At 35.3% G+C, this 20347-nt stretch overlaps 1 protein-coding gene across 2 annotated transcripts in view; it reads right to left on the bottom strand.

Annotated features, from left to right (window-relative positions):
• NOX4 (NADPH oxidase 4) overlaps positions 1 to 20347 on the bottom strand; it is a 129216-nt gene that overhangs the window by 40568 nt on the left and 68301 nt on the right. For both annotated transcript variants that reach the window (XM_081154290.1, XM_081154289.1), the window contains exon 12: positions 17321 to 17381. In XM_081154290.1, coding sequence (XP_081010416.1) covers positions 17321 to 17381 — 61 coding nt within the window. The remainder of the gene's footprint in view (positions 1 to 17320; positions 17382 to 20347) is intronic.

Here is a 20347-nt window from a genome sequence, read left to right as displayed (position 1 = left end):
TGGGGTATAACTATTGAGTTAAAGAAGAAACAATGGCATATAAGGAGTCAATTTAAGACTAATAATAAATCATGGAAAATGTTCCTTTCTACCTAAAAGTCCAAAACAAAGAAAGTAAATTAAGAAAAAAAATAGCATAAAAGAGAGAGAAAAAGTTGTATGGATAAAGGGATTCTGAGAGTGACTAAGCATGTTTATTCCAATTATGCGTTCTGGAATTGGGGTGGATGCAGGGAACCACTGGGCCCATGGTGACACAGGCTGAAGCCAAAACTCCATTACTTTTCCATAAGCCCTTACTGTTATGGGTCTATTACAGTAATGTTTTGGTTCTTCAGGAAATAGTATTTCTTTAGAGTCAATGTTCAGTTCCCCCGAAGTTGAATTATTTCCCTTTCACCAACGCTGAGTCACTCTACCAACAGCTACAAGGTAAGAGGATTATTTTAGTTTAATTTTTGACATGTATAAGGGTCCTTTCTCTAAGGGATGTCACCATCCTTTTATTAAAGGGGCTCAGATCTATAGACTAACTCAAATCTGGGAAATGGATGAAGGGCTGCCTGAGACTCTCTATTGAGATGATTCAGGTCATGCCTCTATTTGCCAGCCCTAGAGTTTTCTTTTCATTTGTACAAATAAAGTTAGAATTTACTAGGTCATCCATCTATTTGAGTCCTAAGGACACCGTGTTCAGTTAGTCAACACCAAAAATCTCTAGAGGTCAATCCATTCTGATCACTGTTCCAGCCAAGCTGCCCACTATGGTAACCACACCCAGTTCCAAGTAAGTGCTGCCTCTTAGCACCTGCCAGTCAGAAACCTCATCATCTCCACTGAGTTCACAGAGCCCCCTTCAACGATGGCCTCTTTCACTTGTCACTCTCAGCCCACAATCAGCTACCACAGAGCCTTTCAAGGGTTCTAGAATGCCTGTCCTTAATATATTTCTCACAGCTGTAGTGAAAGAATTCTTCATGAGAATTTAGCTAAGGGGTTGACAAGCTATCATAAAATTCTCTCCAGCATTTTCATCTCTCTAAGGTGTTGGATGGCTTCAACCACAATTATCTAAGAAATCTATAAGCACATACAACAAAGAGTCAAGACTGAATATGTCTAAGGATTTCAGATGAAAGAAAAAAAGGCATTAACTTTTGTGTTATTGGTATCTCATTTAATAATTTTTTTAAAGATAAATGTGTATGCTATCAAAAACATACAAAAATCTTCAAGGACACTTGTCATTCACAGTCTGTACATTATAGCTTTTGTAACTGTCTGCTCTTCCACCTGCAGAGGACACAACGCTGATGCAGAAACACATACACACTCACTGTTTAAAAGAAAACCTACAAGTTAATTTTCTTCATAACATTTAAGAGATATTATTTAACTATGTAAACAAAAGATACACATCTAAAATTTATTTTTTCAGCAAGTATTTATTGATCATGTACTAAATATCAGGTACCAAGTTAGGTCCTTAATATGCTAAAGGTCCAAGAAAGAGCACATATGTGTTATCAAAAGTTATATATACTAAAAATAAATAAGTGTTATGTGCATACTCCAAGAGACCGAAAGAACAGAACAGCCAACTTTGCCTGGACACATTGGTAACAAAGAGCAAAAGAATCAACAAAATGTTATTACAAAAAAACAACAACAGTGAAAGAAACCTAAAAAAAAGTCCTTCTGATCCCTGGTGCTAGAGAAAGTGAATAATTTTGCTAATATTTTTGCTGTTTTCTATATTTTAATATCTAATGGCAGAGAATTTAAAATTAGTAGTAAGACTAAAATTTTGAGGAGAAGGAAATTTTATTGATTAAATCATACTTCATCCACTCTCTCAACAAACTTTTGTTAAGTACCTATTGTTTGCCACACACTTATTCTCAAGGGCAGCCCTGTTTATTACAAGGAAATGTCAGGACGACAAAAGAATAGCAATGCCATTACAGCTACTTATAAAAGAATTTAGAATGCAATTACAAAATTACTTAAAAAGGGAACGAAGAGCTGTTCTCCTAGGGATTCAACGAAATTAATGGTTTCTCAAAATGTGATGTATTATTTTCCTTAGGAAAAGAAATATGCACACTAATCTTAGAAAAACAAATTACTTCAAAAAACAAAAAGCAAAAGAATTAAAGGGGCCGACTTGGTGTAGTACATTTAAACCAACTAGAAAAATTTATAAGTTTTCCTTTTCTGAAGTTTATTAAGTGAATGTTCTTTATCACCATGGTAACTCAGCATTGAATAACAATAGCTGCTATTTAAACTATTGCTTTCAAAGCAACATCAGAGGTATTCAAATTAATACTATCTTAGATAAATCAGAAAATCTAGCTGCAGAGCAAGAACATTTCCTCTTAAAGACATAGACAAATCTTCTGTTGATAAAATCCAAATGGAAATGGATTGCAATTCTAGAAGAAAAAAACAATCAGCTCTGGTTATATAAAAATAAATCACTTTCTCCATAAATACTGAGGTCAATGTTAAAGGGATATAAAATACAGAATCTCATACTTGTCTCATACAAGACAAAAACAAAAAAATAAAACAAGCCCACACTTGCAACTCAGAAGATGAGAACCTGATGGGCACAATGTATATATAAAACCAGAGCCAATTAATGAATAAGAACCTTCACAGGAGATGGAAACAGAAACATAAAAATCCTATACTTGGCAATATACCCTCCACCATATTCCCCGTGAGATCCGGGGAATCTATTATCATTCCTACTGTCTGTGGAACTAAATTATCCATATTCCAGAATTTATTTCCCTGAAAAGCATTATACAGTTTTATATCAGCAATGAGCAATACAATATATTGTAGGTGACGATACGAAAAGCCAGACAGGCTGGCCGACTGGCCCAAGGTCACATGCAAGAGGCAGAAAGATTAAAAAACAAAACCAAACACAAATCCCAAAAAACTCATAGTCCAGTGCTCTTTTCGCTGCATCATCCTGCCTCATTCTTGGGGGAGAAAACACTGTGCTTCCTTTTCTCCTCTCCTCCCTCCCTTAATTTCCTCCTGCCTAAGGATTACACAATAGCAGAAAAACACAACAAGGCCGTATACAATCCCTATGCCCGCACCACTGGTATTGTTAACACTGTAAGGTCTCAGGGTAGGCAATGCAGCGAAACACAAAGGAAAATTATTTAATGGATCCTTTTATTTTCAGGGGAAGCGCAGTGATAAAAGCCCGTTCCTTTAATATTCATTATTCTGGCTCCTACTTGTTAAACATGCTATTTTTACAAAATCAAAAGCAGCTTTTGAAATAACCGCAGGCTTCTTGGCCTCTAAACACATCAGTGAATTAACGTCTATCACTTGCTTTCTTATAAAATATAAATTCTCTTCTGTTGCCACTGAGGCTAAACTATAACAAAAATCGACGGGGGGAAAAGAAAAGAACAGGGGTTCAAGGAAAGTGAAAGCAAAGAGCAGAGGCATTTTTTTTTTTGATAGACACATTATTGCTACTAAGCTTTCCACAATCCACCTTTTAACGAAAATATTATATTTTCATTTGTCACAGCAAATGCACTACTTTAACAATGTAGGCATTCAACAAAAGAAACACCTCACAGCGATCAAGGCTCCGCTTGATGCTAATTCAGTGCCGGCTTTACACAGAAACCCTGAATACCCCCTGGGCGCGCATATTCAAGAAGGAACAGGCAATTTTACCGAAGATCCAAAGAAACTGGAAATTTTCTTTTACGTTTTTATAAAGTTCTAACCTAAAACCGTGGGCAGACAAAATTAACAGCATGTGATGTTTGGGCTTTTGAAGCCTATCAAAACCAACCATGCAGTGAGATTCTTCTGTTTTTAAGTACAGGACCTACTGGTCAAAGCCCAAACCTATGAATTGGTGGATTAGGGAAGAGCCACAAGGAAAGATACGAATGTACTTCCTTTGTTAGGCTGTTTCACTGGACAAAACTGGGTTTTCTTTTGCACAGGCATTCCCAATGCCAGGACCGCCTGTCCTTCCTTTAACCAACACCTGTCCAAGACTGAACGGCCAGCTCACATTCCCATTCCTTGAAGCGGCCTTCACAGACTATGCCTACCAGTAATGATCATTGATTGTTTCATTTTTTATTTTCAGCATAGCAAAGTTAGGTACTGGAATGGAGATTCTTAATCTCCTGCAGAATACAGACTTAAGTCTAATTTATTCAACCCAATGCTCAACACTCTTATAAAAATAGACTCCATATCTCCGCAGTCTGTGTCCCGATACTTCTCACAATGAGCTGCAAGCTCAGCTGCGCTGACATCAGATTATTGCCTAATGGCATCATGCCTTTCACTGCAATCTGTATTCTTTCCTCCTACAGTGCCCTTTCCTGCCTAGAAAGCTCCTACTTTAACCTGTTTTCCAGCACAAGTGACCCTTACCATGCCTATATAAATTTTCAGATTTTCTGTGACCAAATTTAAGAGTTGCATCCTCTGAAAGAGCCCTAATCAAGGCTCAGCTTGAGAGTCAAATGTCAATATTTTGCATCCTTACCAGTAATGGATATTATCAACAAAGAAAATCTTTGTTAATTGATAGGTGGAATATAGTATATAGTTATTCTAATTAACATTTATTTCAATACTAGTATGATTTACTCTGTTCACATAGTTTACCCATTTCTTTTCTCAGCTTATTTCTTTTTGAATTGAAGTAGCTCTTTATAGACTGAAGGTATGAATGGGTAATTTGATATATTTGTTTCTGTTCAATGCCTTTTCTACTTTTGACATAATTTTAAAATGTTTCTTTAGTTAAATGTACTTACTTTTCTCCGTGAATTCCTCCAAGAGAGAATGGCCTTTTACTTCTAGAGATTGGTGACTATTAATTTCTATTTTCTTCTAATTCCTTTACAGATTAACTTTTTTTTTACTTAAAGTACTTAACCTATTTGGAAGTAATTTTTTGTCATTTAAAGATTTATTTTTTTAATAGTTAAGTGCCAATTGCCTTAGCTATTTACAAACAGTTCATATTGATTTATGGAGCTTCCTTTATCATATGATATGTATATCCACATATTAAAGATCCATTTCTAATCTATTTTCCTTTGTTAATATATTTCTTGTCATTTTTGCTCTACTACCACATAGGAGACTGTATAGTAAACTAGCACATGCTTCAGCATAAGACGAGCCTGAGTTCAATCTCAATTCATTCACTTAATAGCTTCATGTTCCTTGGCAGAGTATTTAGCCTTGTAAATTCTTAGCTTGCTTATAAATTTTATTTCATTTTAGAACCTATTTTAATAAGGCTAGTCCTATCTTGTTACTCAAGATTTTCTTGTTATTTATTTTTAATTATTTTCTTCTGTGTCTTTAAATAAGCATTTATTATTTTTTTGAATTTTGATTTTGACTGAAATTATAGTAAGCCTATAATTTATTCTGGAAAGATTTAATAGTTTTACCATATTCAGCCTTTATATCTAGAAACACGGCATGTCACTTTAAACTATTCTATCTTTTAAAAATATCTTTCATTTTCTTCATATTGCTTGATTCTCAATACTCATGAAAGTTATAGCAATTTTTTTTTCTGTGACTTCTTTTTAATATGGAAAAAATAATAAACACCAAATAAATGTCTTTGATAGGCTCCGGGAATTTTTTGTTAGAGGTTTACATTGTAAAAACCAACTCCTCTAGTTAAATGAACAAACAAATATGTAATAAATATAATTAAAAACCTCTTTTTAAAAGATGATTTGGAAAAACACTGCCTTCTGCTCCTGCTCTGTAGGGAAAAGCAGGAATAGGGATATTTATCCGTGCAAATGCATTCGCAAACCTCAAAAAAAGAGGAAAAGATAAAGGCCCATTTCCATTGGGTTTGGGTCTGGGCCCTGGCTGTCTTTTCCACTATGCTCGCCGCCACCTTTGGAAGCCTACGGTTGAGGCTGTGTCTCCACCGGGGAAGACGCGATACCCCAAAGCGCCGCTGAACAGTCCACCACCCCCCAGCACCTACAAAAGGTCTCACTGTTACCAGGAAAGTGCAAGGTCAGAGGACTATGTCATGCATGAGAAGGGGGGGAGAAAAGACGACAAATCACCTGACTATTCCTGAAGGACAGTCCCACATTTAAAACACATTTTCTTTTATTATTATTACTGTTATTATTATTATTTTAATTTATCTTTATTGTGGAATCTAATGAACAAACTAAAACACATTTTCTTACTTGCTCCAATTGGAGGCATAGCTTTCTGCTAGGTACTGGCACTGAAAATATTGGGATATGCAAAGTTTTCTCTGTGGAATTTCTTTTTCTTCCCTCATAATTATGTGGATAGCTGTACCCGACATGCTATTAGTTTTTCAATAAAAATGACCTTCTACGTTTAATTCTTCCTCATGCTGCAACAAACTATTTTAACTTTCCTTCACTAACTCCGCTAACTATTGTACTACTCAGTCTAGGGACATTTCTTACGGTTCCCTAGTATTCCACGTCCGTTATTTAATTGCCATCTCCAAATTTTCTCAAAAACCTCATTTTATGGAAGAGTTCAGTTTCCCCATTTTAGTTATATGTGTTTATGAAATCCCACCCTCCTCCTTTGTTAAAGTTCAAAAATCATAGTAAAAGCAGCAGTATTTTTGCTAGACCCAAAGTTCCCTTTCTCGATTGCCTTTGAATCCACATAAGATAAGTACTTTCCTTTGGTATTAAGATATGTCGTGTTTTTGGTGTGTTCATTTGGATGACATTAGAGAAGCTTATCTGCTTCATTTTAATCCACCAAGTCACAATTTTGCTTTAAAAAATTACCATTTCTTAAGGAAACAGGAACTATATTCATTTACTTCATTTATAACATGCTTAGCAAGGGCATCAAACAAATGAGTACTTAAAAATGTTCCTCATGATAATAGTAATGGCACAAAACCCTTGCCTTCCTGCCTTCTTTGAAATTATTTAGTCCATTAACACTAGAACAACTTGGCAAAATGACATATTCCTTCTTGGCCACCTACTGCATTACTGTCATATTTTTGGCATTGTTTAAGAAATTATGTTACCAAGAAAATTCCTCACTATTCCTATTTTCCTTCATATTATATAGTGAAATAAAACAGAAAATGGTAGATAACAGAGAATTCAAACTTTTCTTAGGAATACATCTTAATAAAAACATAACAATCTACAAAAACAAACCACTTTGCTGTAATAACTCTATTTCCAGGTTCAGAAATTATATACACTGCTTATTTCAAGAATAAAAAGTAACTTTTTTTATTGGCCAGAAAACAAAAATTTTGTATTTTTCTCCATTTGGGGAGTTGGAAAATGACTGACCTAGAATAAAACTTTATGAGTAGTGAATTCCAATCATTTACTAAGCAGCCTCTATATTTTTGGTGGCATTATAAGTGAGCTGTCATCTACTAAAAAATGATATCATAGATTTCATGTTCATAAACTGAGAAACCAAGGAGAAAACAATTTATTCTCTCTCCTGAGAACAGATGGTCATTTAAATTGTAATATAAATTTTTCATTTCCCTGATAGAAAAATTTCATTGATTTTGAGGTTATGAGGAATTTAACAACAGCTCATATTTGTTGACTGATTTGTTCTATTACAATAGTAAATAAGTTATATTAAATTCCATCACTTTAATTAACTGTCTGCAATGATTTCCACATTCACAAAAGGTTAAAATTATGTATAGTGTTTCACTATATAAATAATATAGACTTGAAGACATAATACGTTAATCCTCATTTTGACCCAGATCTACCTACATGGATACACAAGTAATTGCATATGTATTTGCTAAGTCATCTTCCACTGTTAATTACAGGCCAGATCAGTATAAATTCAACCACTCTCAGAGTCCTAAGGGAACTCAGAAACAGGATGACTTTAGAAATTGGTCCATTTGCCATGTGCTTCTCTTTATTACTCTCTCTATTCACTGGTCTCCAGTTTACTCAGTAATTCAAAGCATCTATACCATCCCCAAACTTCCCTGCATTTTCCCAATAAGATAGTCTTCATATGGTTAGCAGTAATGCCCCCGCGCAAAATTATTGTGTGGTCCTATTTCATTGGACACCATTCCCTCCACAGAACTTTATCTCCTTAGCTTCCTTGACACTATGACAAATATTTAATTGGGCACCTTTGCTTCTAACCTGATCTTTCTCCTTTCCAATCTGTGTAATGACATCAGGGTGACCCATATAAAGTGTAAATTTGATTTCATTTCCTGTTTAAAACCCTTCAGTTTTTCACCAATATGTTTGGGACAAAAGAGCAAGCTTCTTAGCAATTCCTACAAGCTCCTCCATGACACGACCTCTGGATGCCATCCCAGTCTGGCCTTCCAACTCCATGACATTTTCCTGGCATTTCATGGTAGTTCACCCCTCAGAGACATTATTCAAGCTGTTTCTCTCCCTGGAGTAATCTCCTACTCTGAACAAGTCTTACTAACCTCTAATACTCAGTTTGGCTTAGAAAGCCTCCCAAATCTCCCTCACAGGAGCAACAGCATCCTCCGATTTGGTGGGCACAGTATGACATTTGTTTATGTGTCTGACCACTGCCCCACTAGCTTCAGAGTTTTCATGAAGCAGAGGATATGCCTGCTTTCTCTCTCTCTTCCTTCCTTCCTTCCTTCTTCCCTTCCTTCCTTCCTTCCTTCCTTCCTTCCTTCCTTCCTTCCTTCCTTCCTTCCTTCCTTCCCCCCTCCTCCCTCCTTCCCTCCCCCACTTTCTCCCTTTCCTTAATAAATATTTTTACATTTACTATGAACAATCCTTTTAATAAGCCCTTGAGTACACTGGTAAGCAATGATAATGCTTATTTTATAGTCCATTGAGGACATTTGTTACACCAGTGTTCACACTTTGAATGTATAGTTACCAATGGAAATAAGTGCTCTTAAGGAAACAAATATAGTGATGGTAGCATAGTCAGTGTAAGAAACACCAAAAATTGAGGTCCCTAGGAGGCTTCTAAGGCAAATTAACTTCTGAGTTGTGATTTAAAGATATTAGGTACAAGTGTGGGTAGGGGTGGGCAGGGGTGGTGGAGAGTAAGAACGTATGGATACAGAGATTATATATACATATGGTGGGAGGACGCAAGCGGAGCAATGGAATTGAAAGGCCAGTGTTGCTGTTGTGTAGACAAGAAACAAATTGAATCAAGGTGAGAAGTTGGACAGAGTCAAAGCAGGGAGAGCTTTCCAGGCTATCATAAGGATTTTTGGTCTTTATTCTAGGAGAAATAAGAAGTTATTAAAGTGTCTGAAGCAAGAGAAGTGATTTAATTTGACTCATGCTTTGAAGTTGCTATGGCTACAGTGCATGGAATGGACTGGAGATGACAGCTATAGTGAATTTAATGAGGAGTAGACCAATGCTGGTTAAATCCAACTCCCCATCTGCTTAATTAGCTAATCTGAAGAAGTGGACCATGCCTGGAAAGAAACTTCACAATTATTTCGACTTGTCTCATTTTAAATTTTGGACCACGTATCTCAGTAGGCCTCTTGGCACAACTCAGAAGGGCTACCATGCTTCACACATCAATTTACTATTTCAAATGGTACATTACACCTTCCTCCTGCTCCTCAAAATTTAACATACCTTCCCCCACCCTCAATCTCAGTGATAACCTTACTACTTATATCACCCAGAAAACAGAAGGAAGGAGAAAAGAAATCTTATTTCTCTCACTCGAAGTCTATCAACCAACTGGTAGCCGTGCTCTGTAAACGTCTCTGCCTTCCCTCCTCCTACAGAGCACAGACTGCCCAGCTGCCTTCCCAAAGTCAAGCCTCCAATTGTACACTGGAATCCAGTCCTTCTGCAGTCTATCGGGAGGCACTTGTGGACTTTGATCCTCTAATTATACCCTTTATGTCTTTGGCAATATCAGCTTCCCCCTTTCTACTTCATTCTACTATTCATATTATTCCCAGAAAAATGTAAATATACATTTTATAATAGATTACATTAGTTATATATGTGGATATAAATAAATATATATAAAAATACATATATATACACATATATGTTATATGTGCTCTTAACTTATATCTGCCTTATCTCTCTATTCTCCTTCCTTCAGTGACTGCCCTATTTCTTTATGTAATTTTACATCCAAACTCCTTAGAATTTGTCCATTAGTGTTTTGGTAAATATTTAATAGCCAGGTCTTAAAAAATTTTAACCCCTACTTTATGTTTATCAATTTCTGTGGGACAAGTATTCACACTATGGATGATCTAGGAGCTCGCCCCAACACACCACTGGATTGTCTGTACTTACCATCTCCACTTCTCTTACTGTTATTCTCTCTCAAACCTACTTCAGTCAAGCTTTGTTCTTAATACTCCATTAAAAACACAATTCTCGCCCGACCAGGCATAGCTCAGCGGTTGAGCCTCGACCTAGGATCCAGGCGATCAGGGTTCGATTCCCGGTCGGGGCACATGCCCGGGTTGCGGGCTCGATCAATGGCTCTCTCATCATTGATGTTTCTATCTCTCTCTCTTCCTCTCCCTTCCTCTCTCTGAAATCAATAAAGATATATTTAAAAACACAATTCTCAAAGTCATTAATTCAGCCATCCTTTTACTCTACTTCTCAGCAGCATTTCTTTCCATAGATCAATTTCTCTTTTTTGAAACTGTCCTGTGGAGTCCAGGACTCAGACTTCCCTGATTCTCCTCGTACCTCAGCAATCACTCCTTCTTAGTCACCTTTGCTGAACTCTACGTGTCACAAAGTCTCAGGGCTCAGGCCTCTGTTACGTTTCTTCTCTATCTATACACATTTCTTAAATTGGTTATTCTTGGCGAGACAATGTCACTCCTTAGGGCCAGTTGTGAGAACTTGTAGCAGCAATCTGGTTCTCACAATTATGATCAGAAGTTGCTAAAGCAGAGAGAGCAGGAGTCAGAGACACTATATGTCCTACAATGTTGTGGGGAATACTGTACGACAAGGACCTGTCCTATTTCCTGCTTGCTTTTCAAATGACTTGCTGGACATTCACGTAAATGAAAATAATTATTAAAAATGCAGTTTTCGCATGATTTAAGTATGCACTGAAATTTCCCAGACTGCAACCACCCTGTAAACTGCAGTAATATTGTACCCTATTGTGTCTAGAACATAACCAAAAGGTGTTCACCATTATGGAAAGTCACATCATAAAGAATGCAGTGCTCATAGCATTTCAATTACATTGGGGGCCCATATTGTATGTGGTACAAGTCAGCTATTTCATTATGACTTCTAGTGTAGTCATGCTTGAAAATTTAAATATTGAATGTAAATCATTTACTATTTACTTTATTTTAATAGCTCCTTCATATTAAGGTCAGTACAATATATTTATTTTTATAACATATTTGTGTATGTAATATCTGCAAATCATATTTTAAGAATTTAAAGTAGGCATATAAAATGTTATAAAGCAAGGTGTTGGATCTTATATGGTTGAGAACTGCTGCCCAAGATGATCCCATCAGCTTCAAGGCTTTAAATCCATGAATATACTCATGATTCCCAGGTTTAGATCTCCAACACACGCCTCTCCCTGACCTATGGCTCACGTATGCAAATACCTATTCAACCTCACTTCTTAGAAGTGTAAGAGGAATCTCAAAATCAAAATGTACAGGACTGAATTTTGAATGTTCACTCTTGCCCTCTTCCCCCCGCAATATGCCACAGTGGTATTTATTTCCATAAGGAGCAGCAATGTCCACTTGCTTACAAAAGCTAAAATCCTTGGAGTTACCTTTGATTTCTAAATGTCCTTATATCCCACTCCCAATTGTCAACAAAACCTGCCAGATATGCCTTTAAAACCTATTCACTTCTCATGACCCAATCACAATCATCTTTTGTATAACTAGCATTTTCTCTTGTCTAGACTAGACATCAGTGAGTTTCTCCCGTTGCTCATCTCTTAACTTCTACTCTGGCCCACTCCCATCATTTCTCTATATCGTAGCCAGAGTTACCCCTTTAAAATGTGAGTCAGGCCCTAATCAAAATCCTCCAGTGATTTTCCGTAACACTTATAATAAAACTGAAGTCTGCAAGTACCTACCATATCTGGTCATGGGTATTTCTCAGACCTTACTCCCTACAACATTCCCGCTTACTCAGTTCTTACTGCATCTCTTACTAGTCCTTCCACACAAATATCCGACCGCTTCAGGGTTTTTACACTTCCTCTTATCTCCTCCATATATTACTCTTCTGGACTCAGTGCTGCTCTCTGTTCAGAGAGGCTCTGCTGACCTCCAGTAATAGTCCAGATCCAATCAAACCTAGAATGACTCTACATATTTCAAATGCAAAGAATTTAATACAGGGAACTAGTGACTCAAGTGAGGGAAGAACTGAGAAGCCAAGTCAACAATGGTGACGACATCCCGAGAGCAGCAGGAAGCTACTACCATCCATAGGGACTAGTACGATAGGTGAGGCCACCAGAACCCATACATAGAACCACCACTGAAGCATATCCAAAATGATAATACATCTCTCCCACCCATCCAACCAAAAAAGTTTCATCTAGTTTCTACAATGTTCAGATTTCTCACCTTTTCCACCTTCTTCCTAAATTCAGTCTTTGTAACCAATGTCACCCCATTTAATAAAAACAATAAGCAAAAAAATAAAAATAAAAAATAACCTCAGCCTGCCATCCACCAGGTAGTACACATGAGAACAAAATGAATATTCATTCCGATGTAGACTTGAAAACCATGCCTTTTATATCAATCAGATTAAAATCAAGTCCTCCTACAGTGTCTGATACCCTACTCACCTCTCTGATCTCATTTCCTACTATCTCCCTCAATGTCTTTATTCCAGCCCCAATGGCCTCCTTGTTGTCCTTGGAATATCCAAAGTACTGATAAAAACTAAGAAATAAAATAAAAATTAAAAATTTTTAAATTTTAAGTAAAAAAAACACAAAACAACTGATAGGGACTTTGCACTTACTATTTCCTTAGCCTAAACACACCTCTTTCTGAAATCCACCTAATTTGGCCCCTCACCTACGTCCATGTCTGCTCACAACCTTTGTAACTAAACGCCCCATCTAAAACAGTACTACCGCCCTTCATCATTCTTACTCCCGTTTCTGTATTTTGCTTCATAGTACTTATCACTATCTAACACATTACATATTGATCTGTTCTTTTTGTTTACTGGAGGTCTCTGCTGACTAGAATACAGTCTCCACGGGACCAGAGACCTTTTTGGTTTTAGTCAATCTCCAGAGACTAGTGCAGAATCTGGCACAGAGGAGGTATTTGTTATTTGATTTTTAGGCAAAATAACAAATAGTTTAAATGTTATCATCCACAAATTTCTAATCATGATAATTTTCTAGTTAGCAAAAAACAAAACAAACAAACAAGAAAAACTATTTCTAGTCACTCCTTTGTAGATGTTGCAATTGATAACTCATATTTATTGTGGGTTTAGACTAAAGTTTGTAATGTGTGAACATGAATTTTGTAAAACCCACAATGTTCCATATATTTGAATGTAATCCGTGTTCTTCAAAGGAGTCAGTATTCTCAAACTTAGTTTGGATCTCCTGTTTTGGCATGTCATTGAAACAAGATAGGGTGTTTACTTTTTTGCAACAACCAAAAGCCAGTCACAGATGTAAATAGTGTAAGGTGGATGCCATAGCTGTTCCAAAATGTGCTGTCATTATAAAATAACAACATCATTATTATTTAGTAAGTCATCATTTGGCTTACTAACTCCATTTGGAGTTCCCCCAAATGGAACAAAACCCACTTTAAATCATTCACTCATATTCTGTTTTAATCTTTTCATAAACAATCAGCTAGATGAAGTATCACTTTAATACAGTGATATTGAAATAAATAGAGATAGAGTTATCACCTCTTTTGGGGACCACTCTTTAACTAAAGCTCTATCTAAGAGCTTTACTATAAATATCAATGTATTAGGTGATCAAGGCAAATCCATGATATTATATGTCCCTGTTTTCCCACTTTGAATTCTCAAATTTAACCATATCTTCTGATTATAGCAAGATTTTCCAGTAGACAATACAAGAATTGATACCCAAGATTCAAGAAAAAAAAAGCTATTATGAGCCCTTTGGTGCATTTTTATCCAGTTATTGTCAATACACTAATTATTGAAGCACAAATTTTTTCAATGGATTACATGTGGATATTAGGTATATAATGCTTTTGTAGTACAACTCAAACCTCTCTAGAGTAAGCTGCTATTTAGACAACTAAAATAATCAAAGATGTAACATTACCTAAAACATTATTCAAAAATAATATCATCTAAGGAAGAAAGCAACAAGGTATTTTGAACAGTTAGATCAAGTCAATAGGCAATCTGTGACCATATATTTGACATTGGAAAGCATGGTTGATTCTAGAAGAACAACAAAATATTAATTCCATTCAAAGATAAATCTACTCAGGTAGTTCACTCCACCCCCTCTACCATCATCATTTCAAGGAAAAACCTTAATTGTTTAAGAGGTTTGAAGAGTCTTTTAAACTTTAATAAGTCTTTCACACACTTAGGAGATGCAACTATAGGCCTGGATAAAACAAAAAGCTAAACAACAAATACAAAACTTTGATGATGCTGAGCTATATAGCTCCTTCATTTGCTGGGTGTAGTTGATTAGTCTTAGAAAAGTCATGCATATGACCTGTTTGTTAGACCTGCTCAGGTAGAACATATTTGAGGGAAGAAAAAGTCACTGTTAAACATCTGTAAGTAACTTTTAGAAAGTAAAACTCTGATATTCAAATTCTTAAGCACCTCTTTGATATTTCCTATAACTACTGCTCTTAATACTGAGTTTTAATCAATTCTTTCAGAATAAAAACCAGTGATCCTTGATCTCAGGAGTAATGTTCCCATTTCTCCTTCCATAATTGTAATTCCACTGTTTTAAGAGAGCTAAACAACTTTTTGAATTAAACTGCCAGATAGTGGCACAGTTATTTAGGGGTTCTCTGCATGAATGCTTGACATTTTTTTCCAAATCAACAAATTTAAAGTCAACAACCAAGAACGTCTCTATTAATTGAAAAGCATCTATCTGGAACTGAACTCTGAATAAAATGATCTTGTTTCTCCCTCAGTGGCACAGTACATAAAGTAAGAGGATAAATTAAAACTATTAAGTGTTCTTAATAGAGATTAAAATAAATGAGATAATTTCTTTTAATGAGCTACTGACAACAGCAAACAACTTTATGAAGAAACTCAGTAACAATAATTAGTAACCAGCCATCATGGGGTTTCTGCTTACCCTGATGAACTGAATTATATCTTCACTGTGCTCGTTTCCCCTCAGATGTAGAATCCTATCAATTACCATTCATTACTGAAGTGAATCCTTACTATATTGAAGTCTGAACCAGAAAAGAATTTCACTCGTTTATTTGTCAAAGGGTACAAAACAATTATGATTATATCAAGTAGTTGTCATGAGAATCACTGTTTCCATACTATACCTGTGTTTTTCTATCAATGTACTACCATGAACTGTTGAATATTATAACATGAACCATATCTATTTAAGCCTGGTTTTTCCTGATTCCAAATAGGTCAATACTGCTCAAAGATCTTTCGATTAATTTCTTTGTTTGCCCATGAGATCCTATACTGCATATTTCTCCATTTTCTTCAAGTCCCCAATTCCAATCTGGCTGCCCTTTCTATAGACAAAGAATTTTATACTATCATTTTTTAACTGTATGATATAAGCTCTTTCAACTGTTCTCCCTAAAATATTTCTCTCTTTTATGCAGTATCTTGTTCTTTCCTATTTTTACAAAAATTAGTTCCTCCTTTGCAATGTTAACTTCTCAATCTGTGCTTACAAATCCATTCCTTCTACTCCCCAGTTTCCATCCCCTCTCCTCCACGGGCTCTCCTCCTCCTTCCAGCACCGTAAGTCTTCCCTTGATTCTAACTGATCCAACTAGCAAGTCATTAATACTGTTTTCATTATCATGCTCCAAATTCTTTAGAGGTTTCCTAAGTTATTCTAATATCTTGTCTAGGCATTCCAGATCTTCACCAAGCTGACCCTAAATGCCTTTTCTGTACTGTTCCCTAGAACAAAATCTTTGCTTCTGCTAGGCTGATTGACTTACCCTTCTTAAATATGATTGAATCATGAACTTCCTAGATTTTTAACAATGCTGACAATTTCATGTAAATAACCTACTTCTTCCCTCATTTCCCTGATTTTCAAGGTTCAGCTCACATTCTATCTTCTCTGTGAAGCTCCTCTTATAACCCTGGACTACATTTTCTGATTCCCTGTAGTTTAACCAACTCCTGGTTTAGCACTCAATTACAAAGTATCTTTATTTACATCTGCATCCATGTTTATGCCTGCATCCTTTCCTTTGAGTAACCAACGTAAACAGTCAAGTGACTATAAGAATGAATAATGTTTCTTTTATTTACTCATAACTCTTAATGTAACCTCTCAGATAATAAAATTTATTGAATGAGTAAAATATCACCACTAATACACCCACTATTAAAAATGACCACTATTCCACAGATGTAGTGGAGTGGATACCACAGGAAAGGTCATGCAAGTGCCGATTATTTTGAGCATAAAACCAACCACTAATTTTGAAATCATACTGTCTAAAAAATAATAAAATAAAAGTTTCATTTTCCCACTATTGCCAGTACATCTGACAAGTAGGCGGAAACCTGTGATTTGCAAACACAGTGAATAATACATTATTAAAAATTACCACATTTTCTAGAATTTTATGTAATATACTTTCTGGGAGTGAGGACTTGGGCTTTTTTCATTAACCATGATTATTCTGAGATTAATCCATTTTGCTACATATATCTATAGTTTGTTCATTAGTATTATTCCATTGTATGAATATATCACAATTGTTTTTTATCCAGTCAGCTGTTAGTAGATATTTGGGTTGTTTCCAGTTTTTGACTATTATAAATAAAGCTGCTGTGAAGATTTGAAAAAATAATTACTAATATCCAAGATATTCCAATTCTAAAATGCATCTTATAAGAAGAAAACATAAATGTTAAAACTGTACAAGCAAAGAAAGAAAACAAACAGTAGCTTGAGAGCATACATACATTTCTATACATGCTGGTAATTCCACTACTTAAACAAAAATTATTGTATGTTCCATTATTTTCAAAGTATATATCTTAAAACTTTATGTTCTACATACCTGTCCAGTCTCCTACTACTTTAAGGTGGACCCCGAATGTTGCTTTGGATTCAGTAGGACACTAAAAATATAAATGGACACCAGAATCAATTCTGAATAATAATTGTGTATTACCGGGTATGATTGAATTACAACTTTTATTCTCATAGCAAATCCCCCAAATTAATAGAGAATAGAAAGCAATGGACTAAAAAGTATTTAGATCCTCATTAGTGGGAGAAAAAAGCAATGTTTAACTAGTCAATATGACAACATAAATTTCTCTAAAAACCCATAACTATTTATATAAAACAATATAATATAGTCTAAAACTGCTAGTATATTATGTCTAACTACACATTTTGCTTAAATATCTTTTGAGTTAAAATATTTAGAAGGTGACAGCTTTTAACTACAAAGGCAGATATGTACACTAATAATGCCAGTGTCTTTTTTTCTCCAGATATTATTATATACTTCACATTCTAACAAATTCCAGGAAAAAGAAAAATATAATTTTTAATGTGACTTAAATATTTCACATCCAATGAGGAAACTGATACTGAAAGCATTCTATTTCATTCCTTCCTTTAATTCTCAGATCTCTGGAGTGAACTGGCAGGGGATTCAGGGGAGGGGAGTGAGTTGTGGTACCGAAGGTAAGAAAAAGTATCTGTGGCCCATGTTTAGAAAATCTGGAAAACACCCATATAATAAAAATTTCTTAGTTAACAATAAGAAAATGCAGAATCTCCTTTTATTTTCCAGAATCCCAATCCCTTATCCACAATTCCAAAATTCAAAAGTTCTGAAAAATGAGATTTTTAATAACTCGTGGTGATAATATCTGACTTGAATTGATAGGTGGGTAATGATGGGAGGCTAATACTTCTGTAAAAAATTCACAGAGAAGTATTTCTCTACAGAAATATCAATTTGTTTAAGAATGCTACCTCACATCCTTCTAGAGATCTTATATAATATAGGGACTAGGCATACCTTTTAAAATCCATCATATTCTGAATCCTAAAAATACATCTAACCTAAGGGTTATAGATAAGGGATCATCTGCCTGTGACTTCCCAGTGTTCATTGAGTGCCAAAGACAGTACTAAGTGCTTCATTTCTAAAGTCTCACAATAACCCTGGAAGAGTTGTCTTTTATAGTTAAGGAAACTGAGTAATTGAGAATTAAAACATTAACTTGCCCTAGATCATATAATTAGTAAAAACACAAGGCAGAATTTGGATCCAGGCCTGTCTGACTACATAGTTCTTAACTGTGAAGGCCTCTGTCTCCTCTAAAGTAAAAATATAGCAAGTGGGTAAGGGTTGCATGAGAAATCAAACGATGTAGGTGGAAAGGTCATATTGGTTGAAGATTAGTAGAATCAATGTGCAACAATAGGAATTAGGGGAAATATGGGCTGAAATTAAAGCACAGATGCAAGAAAATGGCAGTGGTTCTGAAGGAGAGAGAATGGGTTACATAAGACATGTCTAAGATCCTCAAGCTCATTGTGGTGAGCAACTAGTACAGGTCACGTAGGCTGTTATGAGGAGAAGAAGTGAAGGATGATGAGGATACCACGGAGATATGTAAACGACTCATCAGTCGAAGAAGGGGAACTTTGAAATTTTAAAGGTAAGTGTTAATCATTTGTTCATGCCAAATCACAAACAAACTAAAAAGCACATGATCTAATACTTCTGCAGAGTTAGGAATTCATGTAACATGGATTTCCAAACCACTGTTCTGCAATTAGTGTTTCTAATAGAATTATTACTGCTTACAGTAATATGAAATATTAAAATAAATCAAAATAGTATACAATATTATTTAAATGTTATATATACTTTTAAAATACTTCATCTATAATTATGATTCTAATATTTAATTATTTCATTTAAATTCTGATTTTTAATAACTCTGAGATCAATCAGTTTTGTCATTAGTAAATCTCCAAATAAAATGATGTGATCTGTAAAAACCACCCACCATTTTTACTTCATACTGCTCATGGCTGACCAGAACCTCTATGCAGTAAAAGTATTAGTTTGCAGAAAGCTGGAATCCCAACAGCATTCCAAGCTACTAATCCTATTGTCCACATGTTGCTTGATGTTTCACTCACTGTTAGGTTACGAAAGGATCTAAGCCAAGAAGACAGACTAGGGAGTAAAAAGGTTTGTCTTTGTGTGACTAAATGTGCATCTAGCTTGCCTTAATCTCATAAAGTATTCTAAAAGAAAACATACATTTTTGCCAGGTATTCAAACCCCTGTTCTATTCTTTCAGCACAGACACTGTAGAAGATAATTACATGTGATGATAACATCTCCTCAGGTCTGGTAGGAGCCTATGAAGCTTCCTCTTCTAAGAGCTGGCCAAATGCATTAGAATAGCCTTTTAGGCTGATCTGCTTTTGAAAAGGTAAAACACAATGTTGTTCCTCTCAAATTCTTGGGAATGATGCCTTTAGAAATTACTGATACTTCCTCAAATGAGTTAGGAATTAAAAAGACAGATTTTAAGACAGTCTTTGGCCAATATATAGCCTCCAAATTGAAAGGGGCCTGCACAGAGTAACTCGCAGAAGGGCTTCGGCACGTGTGGTTTGAAACAATGACTGAAGATCTAAGAGTCACATTTTAGTAACTTTGCCAAAATAATGTTCATATTCACTAATGTTTAAAGCAGAGTGTAGTGATTCTTTAATGCTTTTTTACTATCTTTTTAAGAGTATTTTGAAAAAAAAGGGAAGAAATAATAAAGTATTGATATTTACGGCTATCTTATTTCTCCCAGAACATTAAATATATGCTTATGCCAGTTTTTCAGTTTAAAAAGTTACAACATAATATGTGTAGTTAAGTTCACATTATTAAAATAAAAACAGATATTGGTGTTTCTTTTCTCTATACATAGAAATATGTTGAAGAGAATATATAATACTCTATTACTCAACACTAACTTCTGGGAAATTAAAGACAGAAAATGAGAACTCATTTCATACACATCTATTTTATAAAAGGTATTATTAGCTT

Source organism: Miniopterus schreibersii, assembly GCF_964146895.1.
Source record: "Miniopterus schreibersii genome assembly, chromosome: 12".
NCBI lineage: Eukaryota > Metazoa > Chordata > Mammalia > Chiroptera > Miniopteridae > Miniopterus > Miniopterus schreibersii.
Note: the sequence above shows the minus strand (reverse complement) of the source record. Positions and strands in the feature narration are given on the sequence as shown.